At 36.9% G+C, this 21781-nt stretch overlaps 1 protein-coding gene across 1 annotated transcript in view; it reads right to left on the bottom strand.

Moving 5' to 3' along the window:
* LOC107662078 (rho GTPase-activating protein 31-like) overlaps positions 1 to 21222 on the bottom strand; it is a 26530-nt gene extending 5308 nt beyond the window's left edge. The window contains exons 1-10 of the mRNA XM_016451956.1: positions 20681 to 21222; positions 10523 to 10625; positions 10228 to 10372; positions 9536 to 9618; positions 8154 to 8261; positions 7684 to 7826; positions 3860 to 4067; positions 3576 to 3700; positions 910 to 969; positions 1 to 467 (exon numbers count right to left, since the gene is read on the bottom strand). Of these exons, the coding sequence (XP_016307442.1) occupies positions 1 to 467; positions 910 to 969; positions 3576 to 3700; positions 3860 to 4067; positions 7684 to 7826; positions 8154 to 8261; positions 9536 to 9618; positions 10228 to 10372; positions 10523 to 10625; positions 20681 to 20780 (1542 nt within the window). The 5' untranslated portion in view covers positions 20781 to 21222. The remainder of the gene's footprint in view (positions 468 to 909; positions 970 to 3575; positions 3701 to 3859; positions 4068 to 7683; positions 7827 to 8153; positions 8262 to 9535; positions 9619 to 10227; positions 10373 to 10522; positions 10626 to 20680) is intronic.
* Between the last annotated feature and the right edge of the window lie 559 nt (positions 21223 to 21781).

Raw genomic sequence — 21781 nt, 5'->3', positions numbered from 1 at the left:
GCAGGGGGTGCTGTTAGAGTTAATAACTGCAGACACACGCAAAGGTACAGACACTGCAAAGGGTTCAGAAATGTTGAGGGCCTTTCGTTGGTGCCGCGGCGATGACTCCATCGGAAACAGGCTGCCTGGAAAAGACGGTCTAGATCCATTACTGGCAGATCCAGAATACAACATCCGACGGTTTTTGGGAGATGTGGGCTGGCAGCCGCTGTGGTCATCACCTTTGAAAACTTTTAGCTGTTCTGGAAGAGCTTTCTGCAGTGGGGATAAAGATGGAGATGAAGAGGAGGCATTTGATGCTCCTTCTCTTTTCTCATTCAAGGATCCTCCTGATGCAGTATGAGGATCTAAGTCCCATTTTTGATCCTTCTTGTTCAGATTGTAGTCGATATCTGAGCCCAGGGTTCGGGATTTTAGAACTGGGATAAAGATGCCATTGCTTCCTTCTGTTGGTGCTTTGTCCTCATCTGAATAGGAATGAAAAAGAGAAAACTGGTGGTGACACCTAAAAGCCACAAATTTACAGCGGTCACAAAAAGTATTTTCACTCTTTAGCCAAAGATAAAAATGTATGAATGTGTTTGTATGATATAACACAATATTAAACAATTTTTAGTAGAATTAATCATTTTGTATACATTCTGTAATTCATTTTTTCCCATAGGCCATGTGTCAGGCTAATATCTTAATTAATTTGTTGATGTAGCAGTTTTTTTTTCTTTGATAAGAAATAATTTGTTGTTTTTTTGTATGTAATGTGTAATGTATCTTTATATAAATATATACTTGTATAAATTTATTATATATTAAAATTGTTTTAAATCTTTTTAGGAAAAAAAAGAGAAAAAGCTCCAAAATGATAGCATAGTGAAGTAAGTATACTGTAGATATGGAGATCTATAGCCCCACCTGCTGCCTGAAAGGAACAGAGAGAGTCCATGCTTTTGGATGGCCTTATAGCAGGTTTTTCTGTTTAAAAAGAGAGAAAACAAACTTAAAACATTGCATGCTATTTGTTATTCTTCTTTACTCTGCACTGAAAAAAGATACTTTGGACTAAATTAAAAGAAAAATACTGTAATGTGTTACAGTAAAATTGATTAGTTTTTCTGAAATTGTAGTTAGTGTTTTGGTTCAAACTTCAAATTTTGATGTAATATTAATAAAATATATTTATTTTCCCAATGCCAAAAACATTCATATAAAGTAAAAAGATTTTTTTATTGTAAACAATACCATATTTAATCAATTTCTTTAGACATAACCCGAAATGGCTATCAGACTAATGAACAATCAGAACTAATACACCCTACAGCCTACTCCCACAATACGGTAGGCCACACACTGCACTTTAACTCCCAACAGTTCAATACTGGACTATACATACACACTGCATTTAAACACAATAATCTATCTGCTACCACTGGATACCATCCAATGCACATCCATGACATTTTGCGTATCCAGTTAATGTATAATCTGTTGCACCTTCGCATATTTTGTGTATATATGTCTACATAATGTAGAATGTGTACATACTGTGTATAAATGTGTATTGCTAACTGCATGTACATACTGTGTATAATGTGTAGTGCTAACTGTAAGTATGTCTAATAGTACACTGTGTGTACTGACTATATGTATGTGCATATTGCACATTGTCATCTGTTGAGGTCTGTATGTTTATATGTAAATTGTTTCTGCACTGTCTGGAGCACGCTCCCAAGAATTTCACTCACCAGGGCACATGTGCTGTGGTGATGTGACAATAAAAGTGACTTTGACTTTGACTTTGAAATGTTACTTTATTTTATTGCTTTTAACTTACTGTAATTCATCATTATTATGGTGATGCCTTTTTAAAATATGCATCATGATTTCTGACTCTAGCAACAAGTAAAAATACTATTTAAGCAAAAAAATAAAATAAAAATCTTTAATTTTTTTCTGTTTTTGCAGAAACAGACCAATATGAAAATGCATTTAATTCAATGACAGTCATTCAGTGTTTTACCTTAAGCAATACTCATTCTCTAGGTGAAAATAGGGTTTGAACGTCATGATGCTTTGGTCATCTATAGAGCTTTCATCAAACATCAAGAGCAACGTTGTGCTATTATTGTTACTCTGATGACTGATGTACAGTAGGTGGCCCGAAATGTCATGATGTGGCATTTTAAAGTCCCCCTATTATGGGTGATGAAAGGTTCATATTTTGGTTTTGGGAGTCCCCAACAACAGGTTGACATGCATGCAAGGTCAAAAAACACTTTCATTGTCTTATAATATACATTTATTTTTACCTTACTTGCTTAATGACTCCCAAACGATTCGCTCAACGATTCATTTTTCCAAACCCCTCCTATGCGTGACGCTAATCTGCGGTGATTGGTCCGACTGGTCTTATTTTCATTTCATCGTGCCTGTAATGCCTAATCAGTGTTGCCAACTTCTTTCAATAGAAAGTAGCTAAAGCCAGTTTGAAAAGTCGCTAAATGTCGCCAGATGACGTCATACACTAATTAGCATATTCATGACGTCAGCGCGTCTGTTGCCTTTTACATTTGTTTTGTCTCTCTGTGCTCACATACTGTATTTTAATGCAGCCAAATTCTCAATAAAACTGTTTTCATTTATATATATTACTGTTTCTGTTGTCAGACAGCAGAATAAATATGAAATAGTGACTGAAATGCGGCTCTTTAAGACTACATAACCAGCTCTCCCTTCCAAGACGTTAATCTGCACAAAAATCCTGCTTTATATTTGAGCCATCGTCTGATGAAATGAAACGCACATAAGAAAAGACAAGACAAAGACAATTCCAGTGCTGTAATTTCGGCTATATTTGCATGTAAAATTAGAGAAGCAACATAATATCTATTTTAACTGAAGGCGCTGCTCCTCTCAGCAGCTTGCTGTACAGAGCAGACGCAGAGAGAGAGGTGTGTGCGTGCTGACCTCGTGCCGTTGTGTCAGTACCAGCGATCACAGAGACTCGCTAGGTTTGTCCAAGAAGTTGCTAGATTTGTCGCTAGTCGCTTTTTTGGAAAAAAAGTCGCCGGGGGGTCTGAAAAGTCGCTAAATCTAGCGACAAAGTCGCTAAGTTGGCAACACTGTGCCTGATAAAGCAGCGTTTGTGAGCGCAGTGCTGCTTTGTGTACAGCGTTACCGGGGAAAACCGCTATTTTTACCGCTCCAACAGCGGCACCTAGTGGCAAAGAATGAATTTGCATCTTCATTCAGACCAACGCGAAAAGACCAACAAGTGGGCGAGCAATATGCTAATGTTCATGTTTTAAAAACCACTGGTTTCAATGATTCAGAGTCAACGCTTTCTTTTGAGAGACAATAACTTTATACACGTGCACTTTCAGATTTAAAACTTTGCAGGATGTTTTCATTCACTTTGTTAGCTGTGTTACACACTGCATGAAAGGTACTTTTCACAAATCCATAATAGGGGCACTTTAATTTCTGGCTGCACCAACTCTTTTGGTTTTCACTTTTTTGGGAACTTTTGTTTCTAGACAATAGAAAGTTTCTTTCTTTCTCTGTCTCTGTCTCTTTCTTACCTGAGGGATTTTGGCCTCTCATAAACACACTCCCATTGCGACTCAGTTTCCCTTTAGAGTCGATAACAGATCGTCCAAGACTGAAGATGGACTTCCACTTCTTAGATTTTCCTGAGAATTTTCTTCTATATTGTGAGAAGGTTAATGCATGTTTGACAGAGTAATGAAAATGTTGAAATGTAAAAAAATGAAATAAAATAAAAAAATGTTTTAGATATGTTGTTTTCTGGGTCAAGCAATACTGAATTAAATATTGAGTGTGTGTAGGTTTGCATAAATCACACCTGCTGTCAGACAGATCTATTACTGTATGATACATTGCAGCAGTGCTGGTATCTGGAAGGCTGTTCTCTCTTTGCCTCTCTCTCATTGCTGGGTGGTTGGGACTAAGAGAGCGAGCCTGCGCCTCTTCGAGACTCATGAGTTTCATGGGGCCACACTGCGTGCTGGCAGGCAAGGTGGCGTACTTCTCCCCACAGGCCATGCTAGGGCCTACAAAACCATAAAAACAAGTTAGATGTATCATGTCTTGAGAGTAACATACTGTACACTGCATCACTAAAAGAGACCAAAACCTCCATTGACCAACTTAATTGTATTTTGTAAATAAATACATTATGATTTTAATGGCTACAACACAGTCCAAAAAAGTTGGGACAGAGGCATGTTTACAACTGTGTAACATCAACTTTCCTTTTAATTACACTTTTTAATCACTTTTGAACTGCAAATTTGCAAGTGGAATATTTGCCCAATTTTGCTTGATACAAGACTTCAGCTGCTCAACAGTCTGTGGTCGTGGTTGTCTGATTCTCCTTTTCATGACGCACCATATATTTTCAATATCAGACAGTGCTTGGGCCCAGAGAACTTGACAGCTTCTGTGGGTAGAATTGATGTACTGCTTTCTCCTTCCCTAACAGAGATTATGGTCGCATTTCTTGATGCAACGATGGACTGTGTTAAGTGGCAATGGTTTTCTGAAGTACTCCTGAGCCCACGTGGCTATATTTAACACAGTAGCGTGATGGTTTTTCATGCACTGCCATCTGAGGGTTTGAAGGTTGCACACGTTCAACAGAGGTTTCCTGCCTTTCCCTATATGGACTGAGATTTTGTCAGATTCCCTACGGTACGGTAGATGTTGAAAGACCTCTATCCTTTGCAATCTTGCATTGAGAAATATTTTTCAATGGTTCTCATTAAGTTTGGCACGAAGTGGTAAGCCACAACTCATCTTTGCTTGCAGAAGATTTTGGTGGATGCTTGTTTTTTTATATACCCAATCATGATACCCTCACCTATTACCAATTTACAGCTTACTGTGGAACGTTTCAAAACAGTTGAAACATGAAAATTCTATAATCTTTTCACTTTTGTTTTGACTCTGTCCCAACTGTTTTTTGAAAATTGTTACTTTGTAGTTTTAATACAAAGAAGTTTTACTTTGTATTTAACTTTATAAATGTGAAAGAAAATTAACAAATCACAGTTTCTTGGTTTTATTCTTGTTCTTACAAAAATCTCCTGACTTTTTGGGAAATGGGTTTGTAGTTTACAGTTTAAGTTTTAATTTATTTACAGTTAGAAATTGTAGTGCTTCAACGTATCTTATTTCAGTTCTAATTTGTGAATATTTATATTTTTCAGCTTTATTTAAAAAAAAAACTTTTAGTATTAGTTAATGATCATAAAACTGTTTTCATCATGCAGTATCTACTAAAAATTTTCAAAACACATTGGGTAGAAATGTACTGAATACACCTTTAACACTGTGATCAACAAGTTTGCATGTGTGCGGACATTAGCTGTTTGCTTTTTTTGTATGTAACTTGCCTATTGTTTTGTTGTTACATTTTTGGCTACAGATCTCATGCTATTGTATACACCCTACTCCAATTCTAAGACCCATTTCCTGACTTTATCATCACAGCTGTCACGAATAGCACAGTCAAACAAATTTTCAAGTTATTATTAATTTATTCAAAGTCCCAGAGGAAAATTTTATTGCATAGCAGTTCAGAAATTTGACTTGCTTTCATACTAATATCGCATACTTCATTTCTGGTCACCACACTCCTAGGCAGATTTCTAAATAGGAACATGAGTATAAAAGCAGAGCCTAATGCAGGAGCTTTAGGAGGTTGGGCTAAACCGAACACACGTCCCCTGATCAAATCATCACAAACTGTGTAAGACTAGATGGCTTTCCACTGAGCATAAGCTACACTCTGCTCAACTGTATACTAATTCACCTTAATGATCTTTAATTTCCAATTACTGTATATTCTGTTTTGATTTGTACAGCATGGTTACAGAATATGCCCAGATGGTGTACATTAAAAATTAAAACTCTTCTTACTGCTATTTCCCTGGTCATTCAAAAATTACAGACTTCACTTTTCAATAAAGTTTTTATGGCTAAACTAACAACATCTGGCATCTTTACCAACAGCTCTGTTTTTTTGGTTTTGTTTTAGAGATACAGTGCATTGTCTGTTTACTGCGACTACATTGCTTCAGTTACTTTAATGCGAGCCGTACCTTCTATAGACTTGGATGGCTGAACATCCTGGTTGAAGATTTGCTCAGTGTGGTTGAGAATGAACTCCACAACTGACTGCTGGACCCGCACCTCCAGAAATGCTATATCACCATTGCAGGAGGGCACCTCTACCTCCTTGGAGCTATACCAAAACAAAAAGAGAGCACTTAGAAAATGATTTATGGTGGTAGATAAAATAAGACATTTTTGTGAGGAATTATAGCATGTAGCATGAATGCCTTTAAAGAAAATATCCCATTCATCATCAATAATCAGCAACAGATAAGTATAATAATAGCATGAACATAACAACTTCATAATTGTATATAATTTGACCTTTTGCAAGTTCACTGTAGACTTCACATACTGTATAACCAATTATATGACTAAAATCATGTTTGAGAAGAGAATTATGAAGACAATGGACAACTGGTTTATAAAATGAAAGTAAAAACATTGCAAAACTCACCGAAGTAGATTTGGAGCCCACACCAGGGCAAGATTGCGAGAATGCATGTTGGTTTGGTGACTGAGGGTAGCTAAATGTGCCAAATGTTTGGTGAGGTATTCCAGAGTTCTATAGTCAGACAGACAGACAGACAGACAGATAGATAAATAGATAGATAGATCTTATTTCAGTTCTAATTTGTGAATATTTATATTTTTCAGCTTTATTTAAAAAAAAAACTTTTAGTATTAGTTAATGATCATAAAACTGTTTTCATCATGCAGTATCTACTAAAAATTTTCAAAACACATTGGGTAGAAATGTACTGAATACACCTTTAACACTGTGATCAACAAGTTTGCATGTGTGCGGACATTAGCTGTTTGCTTTTTTTGTATGTAACTTGCCTATTGTTTTGTTGTTACATTTTTGGCTACAGATCTCATGCTATTGTATACACCCTACTCCAATTCTAAGACCCATTTCCTGACTTTATCATCACAGCTGTCACGAATAGCACAGTCAAACAAATTTTCAAGTTATTATTAATTTATTCAAAGTCCCAGAGGAAAATTTTATTGCATAGCAGTTCAGAAATTTGACTTGCTTTCATACTAATATCGCATACTTCATTTCTGGTCACCACACTCCTAGGCAGATTTCTAAATAGGAACATGAGTATAAAAGCAGAGCCTAATGCAGGAGCTTTAGGAGGTTGGGCTAAACCGAACACACGTCCCCTGATCAAATCATCACAAACTGTGTAAGACTAGATGGCTTTCCACTGAGCATAAGCTACACTCTGCTCAACTGTATACTAATTCACCTTAATGATCTTTAATTTCCAATTACTGTATATTCTGTTTTGATTTGTACAGCATGGTTACAGAATATGCCCAGATGGTGTACATTAAAAATTAAAACTCTTCTTACTGCTATTTCCCTGGTCATTCAAAAATTACAGACTTCACTTTTCAATAAAGTTTTTATGGCTAAACTAACAACATCTGGCATCTTTACCAACAGCTCTGTTTTTTTGGTTTTGTTTTAGAGATACAGTGCATTGTCTGTTTACTGCGACTACATTGCTTCAGTTACTTTAATGCGAGCCGTACCTTCTATAGACTTGGATGGCTGAACATCCTGGTTGAAGATTTGCTCAGTGTGGTTGAGAATGAACTCCACAACTGACTGCTGGACCCGCACCTCCAGAAATGCTATATCACCATTGCAGGAGGGCACCTCTACCTCCTTGGAGCTATACCAAAACAAAAAGAGAGCACTTAGAAAATGATTTATGGTGGTAGATAAAATAAGACATTTTTGTGAGGAATTATAGCATGTAGCATGAATGCCTTTAAAGAAAATATCCCATTCATCATCAATAATCAGCAACAGATAAGTATAATAATAGCATGAACATAACAACTTCATAATTGTATATCCTTTTGCATTTTGCAAGTTCACTGTAGACTTCACATACTGTATAACCAATTATATGACTAAAATCATGAGAGAATTATGAATTATGAAGACAATGGACAACTGGTTTATAAAATGAAAGTAAAAACATTGCAAAACTCACCGAAGTAGATTTGGAGCCCACACCAGGGCAAGATTGCGAGAATGCATGTTGGTTTGGTGACTGAGGGTAGCTAAATGTGCCAAATGTTTGGTGAGGTATTCCAGAGTTCTATAGTCAGACAGACAGACAGACAGACAGATAGATAAATAGATAGATAGATAGATAGATAGATAGATAGATAGATAGATAGAAACAAATCCTTTGATATTTAATCTTATTACTTCAGAGTAATTCTAAATTCACATAATTTCTTCATTTCAGATAAGATTAATGTAGTTTCTTTGACTTAATATTTTTATTACAATAAATTTCAACCATTTCAACCCAAAAAAAATTACACATAGCAAGGTTTTTTTTAAATTATATAATAAATAAAAAGAAACAGATAGAATAGAAAAAGAATAGAGCAAGCTAGTGTTAGAGGCCTTTTTTGCTTTTGTTGATTGTATAATAAATAAAAAGAAAATAAATAGATAGAATACAAAAAGAATAGAGAAGCTAGTGTTAGTTTTTTGTTTGTTTGTTTGTTTTTAAGAAAACAAGTAGTTAGTAAATTAATTGAGTGCAAGTCTAAAAGGGGCAAGTTTTTTTAAAATTTTTTTTTAAAGAATAGAATTATAATAGAGAGTGCTAGAGTTAGAGGCTCAAATAAAGATGAAAGAGATTTTTGTTTTTAGCCGATTCTTGGAGATGGCTAAGGACTCGGCTGCTCGGGTTGAGTTGCGTAGGTCATTCCACCAGGAGGGAACATTTAATTTAAAAGTCAGTGAAAGTGATTTTGTGCCTCTTTGGGATGGCACTATAAAGCGCTGTTCACTTGCAGAACGCAAGCTTCTAGAGGGCACATAATTCTGAAGTAATGAATTTAGGTAAAGGGGTTTTTAGCAGACTGAAATGTAAGTCATTATACAGTAATAATCTTCCCCTGCAGAACCGGATCAGACTAATTTGTGAATGATTCGTTCAGGGGTTCATTTCCCAAAAGCATCACTAGCCAACTATAAACTGTTGTGATTGTGAAGTTGCATTGTTTCCATCATTTTTCCTGAAATCACAGTTCCAATGAACATTTGCAAACAGCATGTGTTGTGTGGTTGGAACTAGAGCTCTCGACCTGTGGTTGGAAGCATAGTTTCTGGTCAGCATGAACATGTGGTCTAACATCTGTTAGTTTGTCAAGAGAATGAAAGCACTGTTTTTGAGGAGTGTGCATGTGCTCTTAATGGATGGATGGATAGATGCTTCAAACTTTTACCATTTGTGTTCCACGATAGAAAGTAAATCATGGGAGTGACATGGAATGGCATGTGAGTAAATAAAGAAAGATAAAGTTTACAGAATAACGCCACGGAAGAAAATAACCTCAGTAATGTCAGCTGTACCTCAAGTGTGAAACAGGAAGTTCTTTTATGGCACTCCTGATGTTTCGGAGTTGCTCCTGCTCCTCTTTAACTGACATTGCATCCTTTGAACGAAAATACAAATGGAGGATCGTTAATTCCTGGATCCATGGGTACATTTTCTTTTAATGTTTTTAAATGTATGTCTATGGATCACTATGGTCACTACAGATTACCTGGAAGCTAATAACTGTCTTAAGCATGGAAAATGGTGGTTGTAGTGGTCCAGATGGAGCTAATCTTAAACTTGTTTACTATTATTTGTACAACTACAGGAAACACCTCAGTTTTATTCAGAGGCTCAAACATAGCAAAAAATAGGCAATTTGGTGCAGATGCTGATATTTATATGACCAAAATGTAAAATGAAATTGTGATAGCATGTAATGTAAATCAGTGAGATCTTTATAACAGTATAACAGACTACTTACATAAAATGCACATAAATATCAGTTATTACTATATATTTCCCAATAATATGTCTTAGTAATATGATACTTAAATCTGTAGTAAAATAAATTAATATCCAAATAATCTGAGGGGGGATTAAAAATAACTTTTTTAAAAAAGTAACTTTTTTATTTTAAATGCTAGGCTATTGTATTATATGCAATCTGTTATTCTGCTATTCTAGTCTAGTCTAGTCCATCCCTTTTTTTATCTTACAAACTTACTGTAAATTTCTTGTAGAGTTCATAGGTGAGGAGAGGGTTGGGGAGCTCTCTGAAGTACAGCTTACATAAAGAGCCCACGCAATGGATATCCTGAAGATACACTTCTTTGGTGAGATCAGGACAGGATTCAGAGCAAAACTCCTGTCTGTGTGCACACACATAGAGACACACATTAACTACAAAGAAATTATTGTATAAATGATTCAAGCAAGACAAGTTCAGGTATTATAGGAAACATTTCCCATCATGCAAGACTATTGTATGTTTGATATGGTGAGTCTAAAAATCGGCCCACCTGAGTTTTTGAATGTTGGATGTGATTCCTGAGAGTCTGTAGATTCCATCCACGATCCCATGTTTCTCTATGAACTCAGTACACGTCTTCAGAACATAAGGAACTAAACACACACACACAAAAGACAAATTCATGACTGGCCATTCATCAATAAAGATCAATTTATTAAAAGAGCAGTTCACCCAAAATGAAACATAAGTGTAAAAAATACAATACCGTTAAAGTATTAGAATGAAAGTTATTTAGCAGTATATATGTCTTGTAAATGCATAGAAGTAGCATATATGTCTTGTGCACTACATCCCAAGTCTTCTGATGCCACATGATAAATAAAATGACTAAATAACAGTACCGGCAACAGTGTCATGATCGGTCAAGAGTCCTGAGAACCAGTGGTGTTTGGCAACCTGACATCTCTACATGCACCAAGTTTGAATATAGGGGGCATTAATGAGATTTGGGTGCGCTTTCTTCAGTTTTTCGGTGAATAATTGCTTAAATTTTGATCTGCTGCAAGTGGCCTAACCCTGCCATTTTTCCTCAGACTGAGCCAATTCATACAAATATGAATGGATATTCATATTCCATTTGGCGACATTCCTTCAGTATGCAGAAACAAAAAATTCATAATTTTCCCTACGATATGAATCAGCCTTTGAGCCGTGTGTTTCACAAAAGCATTATTAGCGAAATAGTTAAATGTTTTGTTGCTCCCTGAAACTATACGTACATTCGCAAACAGCATCACAAAGTTGTGTAGATGCAACTACAGGTCTTAGTCTGTGGTTAGAAGCATATTTTCTTGTTAGTATGAGGCGTGGACTTAAATAGATCACGCTCTTGAGTAAAATAAACGTGCTTACATGCAGTGCATTCTATTTCATTCTTAAATTCCATTTAAATATAAATGCATTTCATTCTTTGTATTTTAATTCTCAACAATCAGGCTTGATTTTAAAGAGTGCACATGTGCATAAATGCATAAAGGACCCTGGATTATGCCGTAAGAGAGAACCTGCAATGAGTCAAACATCAAATAATGCAAATGCAAAAAAAAAAAGCAACAAAAAAATTGAAGTATAAGTCTCAGATGCCATATAGTAACGTCTCAGAGAAAACATGTTGTGGACAAATCTGCTGACTGAATGGACCACATGTAAATGAGTAAAGTGTTAACATGATTAAAAAATTTACAGCTTTCTGTTGTGTAAATGAACTATAATAATCCAACATTACGTCAATGTACAGGAAACGCACCAAAGGTTATTATTTCAATGGTTTCATTATGATCCGACAAACGACCGAGAAGCATTTGGCTAAAGTACAGGTAGTTTATGTTTGGTATGTTGTTGTACTTTGCAAGTCCCAATGAATGTAAGGAGATTTTTTATTTGATGCACTGAATGTGAATGGTTTGGAGTTTGATCATCAGTTCCATAGCATAACTTTTCAATAAGCCCGTTTCCACCGCAGGAACTTTCCCCAAGATCTAGGGACTTTGGGGGCGGTACTCGGTGTGTTTCCACCGCGGGAACCAGAATCGAAATAAAGTTCCAGGTAAAAATTTGCCCCTCAGAAAGTCCCTGCTCGCGAGGTAGTACTTTTTCAAAGGTCCAGAACTTTCGGGGGCGGGACTTGGGTGCTGAACATGCTGATTGGTTGAGTTCATGCAGCGTTGTATTTCAACCACCATTTATTAATGGTGAAATAAATGATGGTGAAAATTCTTTTCAAAATATTACTGTTATTGTGTCATGAAATGTAGTTTTAAGAGTATTTCAGGCGAGAATGTAGTTGTTTAAAAGTCAAATCTACGGTTTATTTATAAAGACAGCATCTATTTGAAAATGTGCTTCGCAGATGCGCTTCACATGTGTTCACAAATGTGCTTCACATCTTTGAAGATGTGAGCTCCAGGCGATCAGCGGGCGCTCTGTGTTCATGTATCATGCAGAGAGCAGCCTCAACTCGACTAGTTCTTGTGACATTTGCCACTGGCTCTGATGGCTCTGTAGTGGTTAAACATGAGATTCGTTTTGGGTAAATCTAACAGGCAGTCTTTGGTCTCATGAATCTATTATTTGTAGGGTTGGGTACCGAAACCCGGTACCAATATGGCACCGGTACCTATGTAACCAGTATGTACTAGAACCGAATCAGAACGCAGATTTCGGTGCCTCATTTCGGTGCCATGCCTGAGCGATCGATTTAAATATTTGTCCTCTGGTTCTCCGTAACGGACATAAGAAGCATCATCACCGGCACCGCACGTGAAAAATAATATCCAGACTGAGACAATGCACGTGAACTCAAAGCTCTAATAATACAAATCTTTGTACGCGCTCAAAGCAGTTGGACATAGTGGTGTATTAGAGGTAAAATATGATATAAATACTGTTTGGTTTCTCGCACAAACCGATCATTTCGTGACATCAATGTGTCGTCACGAGCCGCAGGGTTTAATTTGGATTTGTCTGTGCATGTGTTTTTTTACTCTCATAGATTTTGTTACCATTGCCATGCATTATACGACTGATAGCCTGCAACGGCTGGAGTTAAAAATCTTCGTTTGTGTTCTACTGAAGAAACAAAGTCACCTACATCTTGGATGCCCTGGGGGTAAGCAGATAAGCATCAAATTTTCATTTTTGGGTGAACTATCCCTTTAAGCCCGTTTCCACCGCAGGAACTTTTCCCAGGAGCTAGGGACTTTGGGCCGGTACTCGGTGTGTTTCCACTGCGGAAACCAGGATCTAAATAAAGTTCAGGGTAAAAATTTGCCCCTCAGAAAATCCCTGTTCGCGAGGTAGTACTTTTTCGAAGGTCAGTAACTTTCGGGGGTGGGACTTGGGCACTGAACATGCTGATTGGTTGAGTTCACCAGCATTGTATTTCAACTACCATTTTTTCGCATATTTTTCAAAATATTACTGTTATTGTGTCATGAAATGTAGTTTTAAGAGTATTTCAGGCGAGAATGTAGTTGTTTAAAAGTCAAATCTACGGTTTATTTATAAAGACAGCATCTATTTGAAAATGTGCTTCGCAGATGCGCTTCACATGTGTTCACAAATGTGCTTCACATCTTTGAAGATGTGAGCTCCAGGCGATCAGCGGGCGCTCTGTGTTCATGTATCATGCAGAGAGCAGCCTCAACTCGACTAGTTCTTGTGACATTTGCCACTGGCTCTGATGGCTCTGTAGTGGTTAAACATGAGTATGTAACCGGTATGTACTAGAACTGAATCAGAATGCAGATTTCGGTGCCATGCCTGAGCGATCGATTTAAATATTTGTCCTCTGGTTCTCCGTAACGGACATAAGAAGCATCATCACCGGCACCGCACGTGAAAAATAATATCCAGACTGAGACAATGCACGTGAACTCAAAGCTCTAATAATACAAATCTTTGTAGTAACGAGAGTGTCCATGTTGTTTTCACATTCCGACTTAAAAGCACAACTCGGGAAATGAGAGCATCCGAGGAGCGCGTGAATGCAGTAATTACACTTGCTCTGATGGCAGCAGCTTCCGTTAACTAAGTTAAACATGCTTAAATTAAAATGCCAAAAGCTAAACTTCCCTTGTATTCACATTTCTACACCTGTTGTCCAACAAAAGAGAACATTATAACCTTTTTACTCCACAACACCAGTCAAATGCTTCCTTTTGTGATCTGATGTGGCTTTTTGTCACAGAATGAGGCAGAAAATATGTTCCATAGGCTAATTTAAAAAGAATGCATTTTTAAAGTAGCAATGGATTATAAATATACTTAATTATTATGAAAATACCAGAGATGGCTTGAATAACACAGCTAAACTATATTGTCGCAGTCAAGTGTTTATTGTCTTTGTTTTATCATTCAAAACGTATATGTTCTGTTTACTCAGTTACAGCTATAATAGCAATGTCTTTGACCATATAAGGGATTTCCTGGAGGGTCATGAGTTCCCTACTTCTGTGACTGGATATGTGGATTTTCTGTGTGAGGGCGCCCTCTGGCGTCCAGTATGAATGAAACAGATGTGTTTATAGTGCTAATGGCCAATCCATCATTTTTGGGGGAATTTATTTTTTTTATATAAGTACCTGTTCAGGCACCGTTTAGGCACCGGAACCGTTTTAAAAGTATCGATTTGGCACCGGTAAAAAACCCAAATGATACCCAACCCTAATTATTTGTTCCAGGTCATATCATTTTGGCTGAGCACAAAGTTATGTTTAATAACTTTATATATTTATATATAATGTATATATATTTATAACTTTATTAAAATGAAAACGAAAAGAGGCAGTGGTTTTTGCTTTCATATTTCGTCTTATTGTAAATTCAGTGAGGAAAATTGCAGTAGCCAAGGTGAGCTGACTGACGTTATCAAGTACGCTGCTGTTCCATTTGCAGAATTACCGGACTTGCGTCGTCCCGTCCCCGGGAGTTCACACTCCCGAGTTGAACTTGCGAAGTCCGAACTAACAAGGATGCAAGTCCGAAATTTGCATACTTGGTATTTGGAAACGGCCCTGGACTGGGAGTGATCTGGCCCAATTTTGGTGAAGACTCGATGACCTTTATGAAAAAGTATTTTTTTATGAAAATTTAAAAAGACTGCTTTCTAACTGCAAAATTTCACAAATCCAGTTGCAAATGACTTACATTTACGATTGGCATACAAGAATAGCCAATATAGCTATACACAATTAACATGTATAAGATATCTCAGATTATTTGGAAGCAGTTGGGGAACAGTATTTCATAATACAGAGTAATATAGAACAGAGTTCATAATGAAATCTGTAACTGTTGATTATAGAATCTGAGCACAGTTGTTGAAAAACTCTAGATGAGACACATTTGAGATTGTCTTTGTGTGACAGTTGAAAAAGAAAAGGACAATAAAAACCAAATCCCTTTACCCTAAAGGTAATACTTTGAAGCAAATATCAATTTTATGTACCCAGGAGCAAAAGAGAGACTTATAACTACAGAAAATTTTTACTTCTTTTCTATGATATTTCTTAAAGTTCTGTATCATACAGAAAGTTATCAACTGTTATATATTATCGCAAAATATGAAACATATTTACTAAAGTCTGTGTTCTTTGTGCATTAACCTTTTAAATAATATGTATGTGCATTTCTGTTCTCTCTTTGCAACAGTAGTGTTTCATGTAGACTACAGTACTATTACACCATCCTTCCTTTATCCTGTCAGGCCGCTTATTGTGGAGAAGGTGGGCCAGGGCAGGAAGTTAAAAATGGTTTGTTTGTTTCAAAGGAAACCTGACACACCCAGGCCTTGCAGCTGGTATTACTTATGACACTTCCTCTTATTCTAAAAGGCCTTTGGAAAGTTCCCACCCAGCTTCATCACTTCCTTACCATACCTTCAGCCATGATATCTTTAAGCTTTAGATTTATTTGTTATTTATGTTTAGGTTTAGACATAATCACAATGAACTATCGTTTTTAAGGTATTTCACAACAGCCTATGCATTGTTAACCCTGATGTTTATCACTTTAAATTAGCCTACTTGGTTCTTTCTACCATGGAAAACATATGAAGAAATTGCATTCCATGCCATGAAACTAAAGGAAACAAAGGAAAACGGACTATTTGAGCTTAGGGCCTCACTGTATATGGTATAATGTACATCCATCCATCTATCCATTTTCCAATCAGCTTATTTCCCTAATCAAACACGGTGATATCAGTAGTTTCTCTGGTAGGGCTGTGTCATGACATCACAGCATGTAAGGACCAATGAGGTCTGATGTTATCAATGCAATGTCATTTGATTAGATTTTAAAGCGAATAATCGAATATTGACCTGTTCGTCAGACAAAGTCATTTTATCAATTCAGAAACCATTGGAGCTCTGTGGATTACTTTAGCGCAACCCTTGTGTCCTTTTTGGACCTTGAAACTTTAGACCCTATTGACTTTCACTGTATGAACAAAAACAGATATTTGTGATTAAATGTTTTTTTTTTTTGCCAGAAATATTCCTTCAAATTAAAGAGATTAATTTAGGATACATTGGCACTTTTTTTTTTGAGGGGGTTGGGGGGGTTCCATTTTTTGTGGAACTCTGTTGGAAGAGTATGGAAGAGTAATTCTTAGCCACTGTTGAATTAAATTTCACCCATTTTTACTATTATCAATAATTATTATTTTATTACTATTATTTTCAAATTAACTGATGGCCTTTTTGTTGTTGGACTGCAACACATAGGAAATAATGGGAAAAAGGGGGAGGATACAGGATCAGGAAATTATGCAAGCCAAACTTGAACTCATCTTGCCTACTTGAGCACTATATATCAGAGCATGTGCACTAAACACTAGGCCACAGCAGATACTTAATGTTAGTATTTTATTGGAGATGGTCAATAAAATTTTGCTCTCATAACATGTTACTGGATTTCAGAAAGAGTGTTTCTCTTCCTTGGTAGATGTGGACATGTACAGTAAATAGAGTAGTAGTCTCAGTTCTAAATTACCAGGCACCACTGAGTCGTAATCCACTTGCAAAAGAAATGAAAGTAGGTTAATACAACTGCTTCACTATAAAAAAATGTATTCCTACTAATTTAAAGTAATGAAATAGCCCTCTCGCTGTAGGAAACAACATTGGAAGCACATTATTTTTACAGTCCTGTACTGCATGTACATATTATGTACTTATTATAGCTTTTACAATAACTGGGTAATAATTAGGTACTAACCCTAAACTTACCCCTAAACCTAACCCTACCTCATGTAGTTACCTTATACTACCCAGTATTTTCTTGGGTAAAACACTCTAAGTACACATACTGTAAAATAAAGGGTTACACTTTATTTTAAGGTGTCCTTGTTACAGTGTAATTATACATTTAAGTACTGACTAATATTAATTAACTACATGTGTTTTCCATATGGTTAGGGTTAGGATTAGGGTTTGTCTTAGGGTTACTTGCATGTAACTATGCATAATTTATTGTTATTATAATAGTAAGTACATGTAACGTGTAACAAGGACCCCTTAAAATAAAGTGTTACCAAATAAAGTGTAACCAAAACATTAGCAGTCAGCGCCTCTGAACCAATAAACCATCCAGAATCTGAGGAAGTCTACCCTTATTAGGCCCAATCCCAATTCTACCCCTTAGCCCTTCCCCTTTCCCCTACCCCTCCGTTTTGCGCGTTCACGTGAAGGGGTAGGGGTGTCTCGATTCTCTTTTGGTTGGAGGGGCAGGGGTAAGGGGAAGAGCCAGATAGCCCTTCAAACGAAGATTTTTTGGGACCACACTTCAAACGAAGGGGTATGAATTATCTCAGCGTAAACCGGCTTCAGCAGCAACATGGCTGCCCGAGCGAACAAAAAGACACATAAATGTAAGCATTTTTGGCATTAATAAAGATTTTAACGAAAAGTAATCATTTGTTTTATATTACATTCAATCGTGAGTTCATATTTACGGTCACGTTATTCAGAGAAATGTTTGCAAAAAAAATCGCTAAAGTTTGCTAACGTCATATCATTACTGACTGCACAATAGTGCCACAACATAGGCTATTTTCATGTCTGATCAGGGCGATAATAACCACCATAGACATTGAGGAGGGCTAGTACCCCCAATAATTATAAATCGCTAAACCCTTTTCTTAAATATAGCCAATTCGAGAGAGAGAGAGAGAGAGAGAGAGAGAGAGAGAGAGAGCGATGAAAGTTGCGTGTGTGCGCGTCTGTGCGTTTCTCTTTTTCTCTAGAGTGAGTTTACTTCAAAAAAAGAGATTTTATCCTCTAGTTGCTGGAAAATATAATGAGCGATTCAGTATTTAAACTGTTATTAATAAAAGTTGTGGGGCAGCGTTCTTTGCTCCTGGATGTGTGAGCTGCGTGATATCTGATGTGTGTGTGTGTGTGGTGTCCCAATTCTTAGGGGAATATTTTCACCCCTACCCCTTGACACTCTGTTTCAAGGGACAAGGGGAAGTGGTAGGCGGAGGGGTATGGGAAGGGGTATAAAATAGAATAGGGATTGGGCCTAAAATCTACCCTTATCTAAAAGCTGAAGCACAAAGCTTTCATCTAAATGAATCATAGAGATTTATATAAAAGCACTTCATAAAGTACTTTTCATTATCAATCAGCTGTAACTACAGAGAGATCAGTCTTGAGTAATTGAAACTCCTCACATACACAGCACACACAATACAGTACATCCTTCAGCAAAAGCATAACATTGTTTAAAAGAAAATTAAACAAAGCAAAAAACATTAAAGAAACGTTAAAGAAAGTAGAAGAAAAAATGGGGGATTTAGGGAAAACCCAGATCATTTGCTATTCGGAAATTCTGCTTGGGACGCAGTGTAGACCTCCAACAGGATGCACTCTTAAAAATAAAGGTGCTTCAAAAGGTTCTTCAAGCGATGCCATAGAAGAACCATTTTTGGTTCCACAAAGAACCATTCAGTCAAAGGTTCTTTAAAGAACCATCTCTTTCTTGCGTTTTTGTAATCTGAAGAACCTTATTTCGCCACAAAGAACCTTTTGGGAAACAGAAAGGTTCTTCAGATATTAAAGGTTCTTTATGGAACCATTTAGACAAAAAGGTTCTTCTATGGCATCGTGAAGCACCTTTATTTTTAAGAGTGTGGATGAATGAATGATTGTTCTCTGAGACGAAGACGACTGAGAAAAGCTCTGATTTTGACTTGCCGGCAGAGATGTTTTCCAGTGTTTTCCAGTTACAGGTAAATTCTGCTTTAGTTTAGTAAGATGCTGACATCTGACATGAATATCTTGCTGAAAACACTATCATATTTTTGAATGCCAGTCTTCATATGCCAAGATTGGTTTGTTGTCTACACATGGCTTCTTTACATGCCAAACGTAGAAATGCATGGAAAAAGCAGGCCTTTCAGCAGGGTGAATTTATTCAAAATGTATTCTGACTTTACAACTCCTGAAAGTGTTTTTGGAAACATTTATAATGTAAAAAATCTGCCAGTGAGTAAACCAAAGGTGTCCCAAGATGTTTAAGTAATGGAGGAAAATCAATTGTTTAATTGGCTTAATTGTTTGTTTTTTTAAATAACTGATTTGTCACAATAAAGAATTATGTCAAACTTAATAGTAAATGTTAAAAACAGTGTTTTCTTAGTTAAAAAAAAAACAGTATTAGGATATTTAAAAAGAATATACTTTTACTTCAACAGAAAATGAATGAAATTCTTTCTGAAAAATATTTTGAGAGCATTTATGGTAATTCTGTCTGTCGCAATGATGAAAACGTGAGCATACATTATCTAAAACAAAAGTCTGTTTCAAAGTTAGAGGCTTCAGATGAACTCGGTTAAGTCACATGGATCTGTCAAACTATGGGTGGCATCGCACTGTTTTGAGATCAATATTGTGTTGTCTCTTGTAACGTTAAGGCTTAGGGTATGGAGTGGAAAAGCTGCATAAAGATATGATCCACATGCTGTTGCGGTTGATATCCATCAAAATTCATAATCTTAACATACTTTGGAACTTATGTTGGGAACAATGGTTTATCAAAATACTGAATTTATTGTTATACACTCAATAACACACACTCACTTTGAGACGAACTGTTGCTTTTTAGTTACCTTGAATGAGCTCCTTACTTTTTTGATGATATTTCATAAACAGCATGTCAGCATTTACCATGAACAGTATATCTTTAAAATCTAGTCCTCCCCGTTTCTCCTCCTCTTTTCCCCCTTCCTCTTCCTCTGAACATTTCCTTTGCTCTTGATTTTCTTTTAAGGCTTCATGTGTATTTGGTAACTACATAACTAGTCAGGCTAAGATTACATTCAGATTTATTTCCAAGTGGAGATTTATTAGACAACACCTAAGAGTTAAAGTAACACGTTTTAAGCAAGAGGATAAGCATCCACCGTTACATAAAGTATCGTCTGTCTCAATAGCACAAAAAACATAGACACATCACCCAAGCAGCACTGGAAATGGGTGTTGGTTTATTACACGTAGCTAATGTTTATGCAGAGGCCCAGGCTGCTGCTCTGGTGTGGGTTCGTAATAAAGTAAACTTATTATGACTGCTGGGGCTTTGAAAGAAGGGGCAGCCGTTATATGAATGGCAAGAGGAGGAGTGAGTATGGAAAAGAGGAATTTACCGTCTTGTCCTGAAGTCTGCAGATGATCAGTCAGGTCACAGCCGAATGCATTTTCAGTTCCTTTCCTTTTGGACTTCAGCTTGGCAGCCTTATTCTTCATCAGGCTTCAGTAACTTATCCAGATCAGAGCAAATACACCTTCAAATAAACCATTGGCCCCACAACGCATGGGATGGGAAGTGGGAAATGTGGTCACAGTAAAAAAAAAAAGAAAACCCCCAAATCAGGAAGTCCACGGTGTTAAACAAAAGAAATCATCCGCTCACATCTTGACCGAGCCACCAAAGAGCTGGTGTGGGCGAAGAATTCTGGAGCGCGGTACACGCCCAACGTCACTTCATCATCAGGGTTTCTCCTCCCTCGTGCCCTTGTACAGACCTTGAGGTGAGAGTCTGTGTGGCGTCTGACGGGAAAGGTTACGACACAAAGCCTCTGTTCCACCAAGAAGACAGTTTCCTGTTCTATATCTATCTATCTATCTATCTATCTATCTATGCTTTTTGCTCCACGTTGTTCAGGAGGTCATCGTGCTGCTGTTGAGTGGAGGCTTGAAATGTCAGAACTTTTTGCAAAAGGGAGGGCAGAGGAGCGAGGGGAGGGGAGAGGAATAAGTGCCTGCTTTTTCTTCACCAGTTTGGACATTACTGAACCCCTTTCACCCAACCCCGCTTTCTCTCTTCCTCCCTCCTTTTTTTTTTCTTTTTTGTGACCATGGCTCCAACAGGAAACCTGCTCTCTGCCTTCCTGAATGCTTCCAGAATACACAATTTCCTGTAAAGGGAACCTTGTTTGGAAAACAAAAACAGACCGAGAGAAGGACGTCAGGGAGAGAGAAAGGCAGAAAGAGATAGACAGAGAGGATGCTGAAAAATCTGGAGAACAGGGCAGATGAGAGAGAGGAAAACACAAGGTTCCCATTAACCACGGCTTGTTAGCCATTTTGAATGTTTCTTCAACTGCAGGCACTTTTATGCGCAGGGGCTGATTATTATTCAAACTAACAGATTCCATTTTCTGTTTTGTTTTTGTATAAATGTCACATTAAAACAGTCTTGGAAACTTTTTTTTTTAAACATACTTACATCATTTTATTTTTCAAAT

Source organism: Sinocyclocheilus anshuiensis, unplaced genomic scaffold (assembly GCF_001515605.1).
Source record: "Sinocyclocheilus anshuiensis isolate Anshui unplaced genomic scaffold, SAMN03320099.WGS_v1.1 scaffold431, whole genome shotgun sequence".
In the NCBI taxonomy this organism is placed as follows: Eukaryota; Metazoa; Chordata; class Actinopteri; order Cypriniformes; family Cyprinidae; genus Sinocyclocheilus; species Sinocyclocheilus anshuiensis.
Note: the sequence above shows the minus strand (reverse complement) of the source record. Positions and strands in the feature narration are given on the sequence as shown.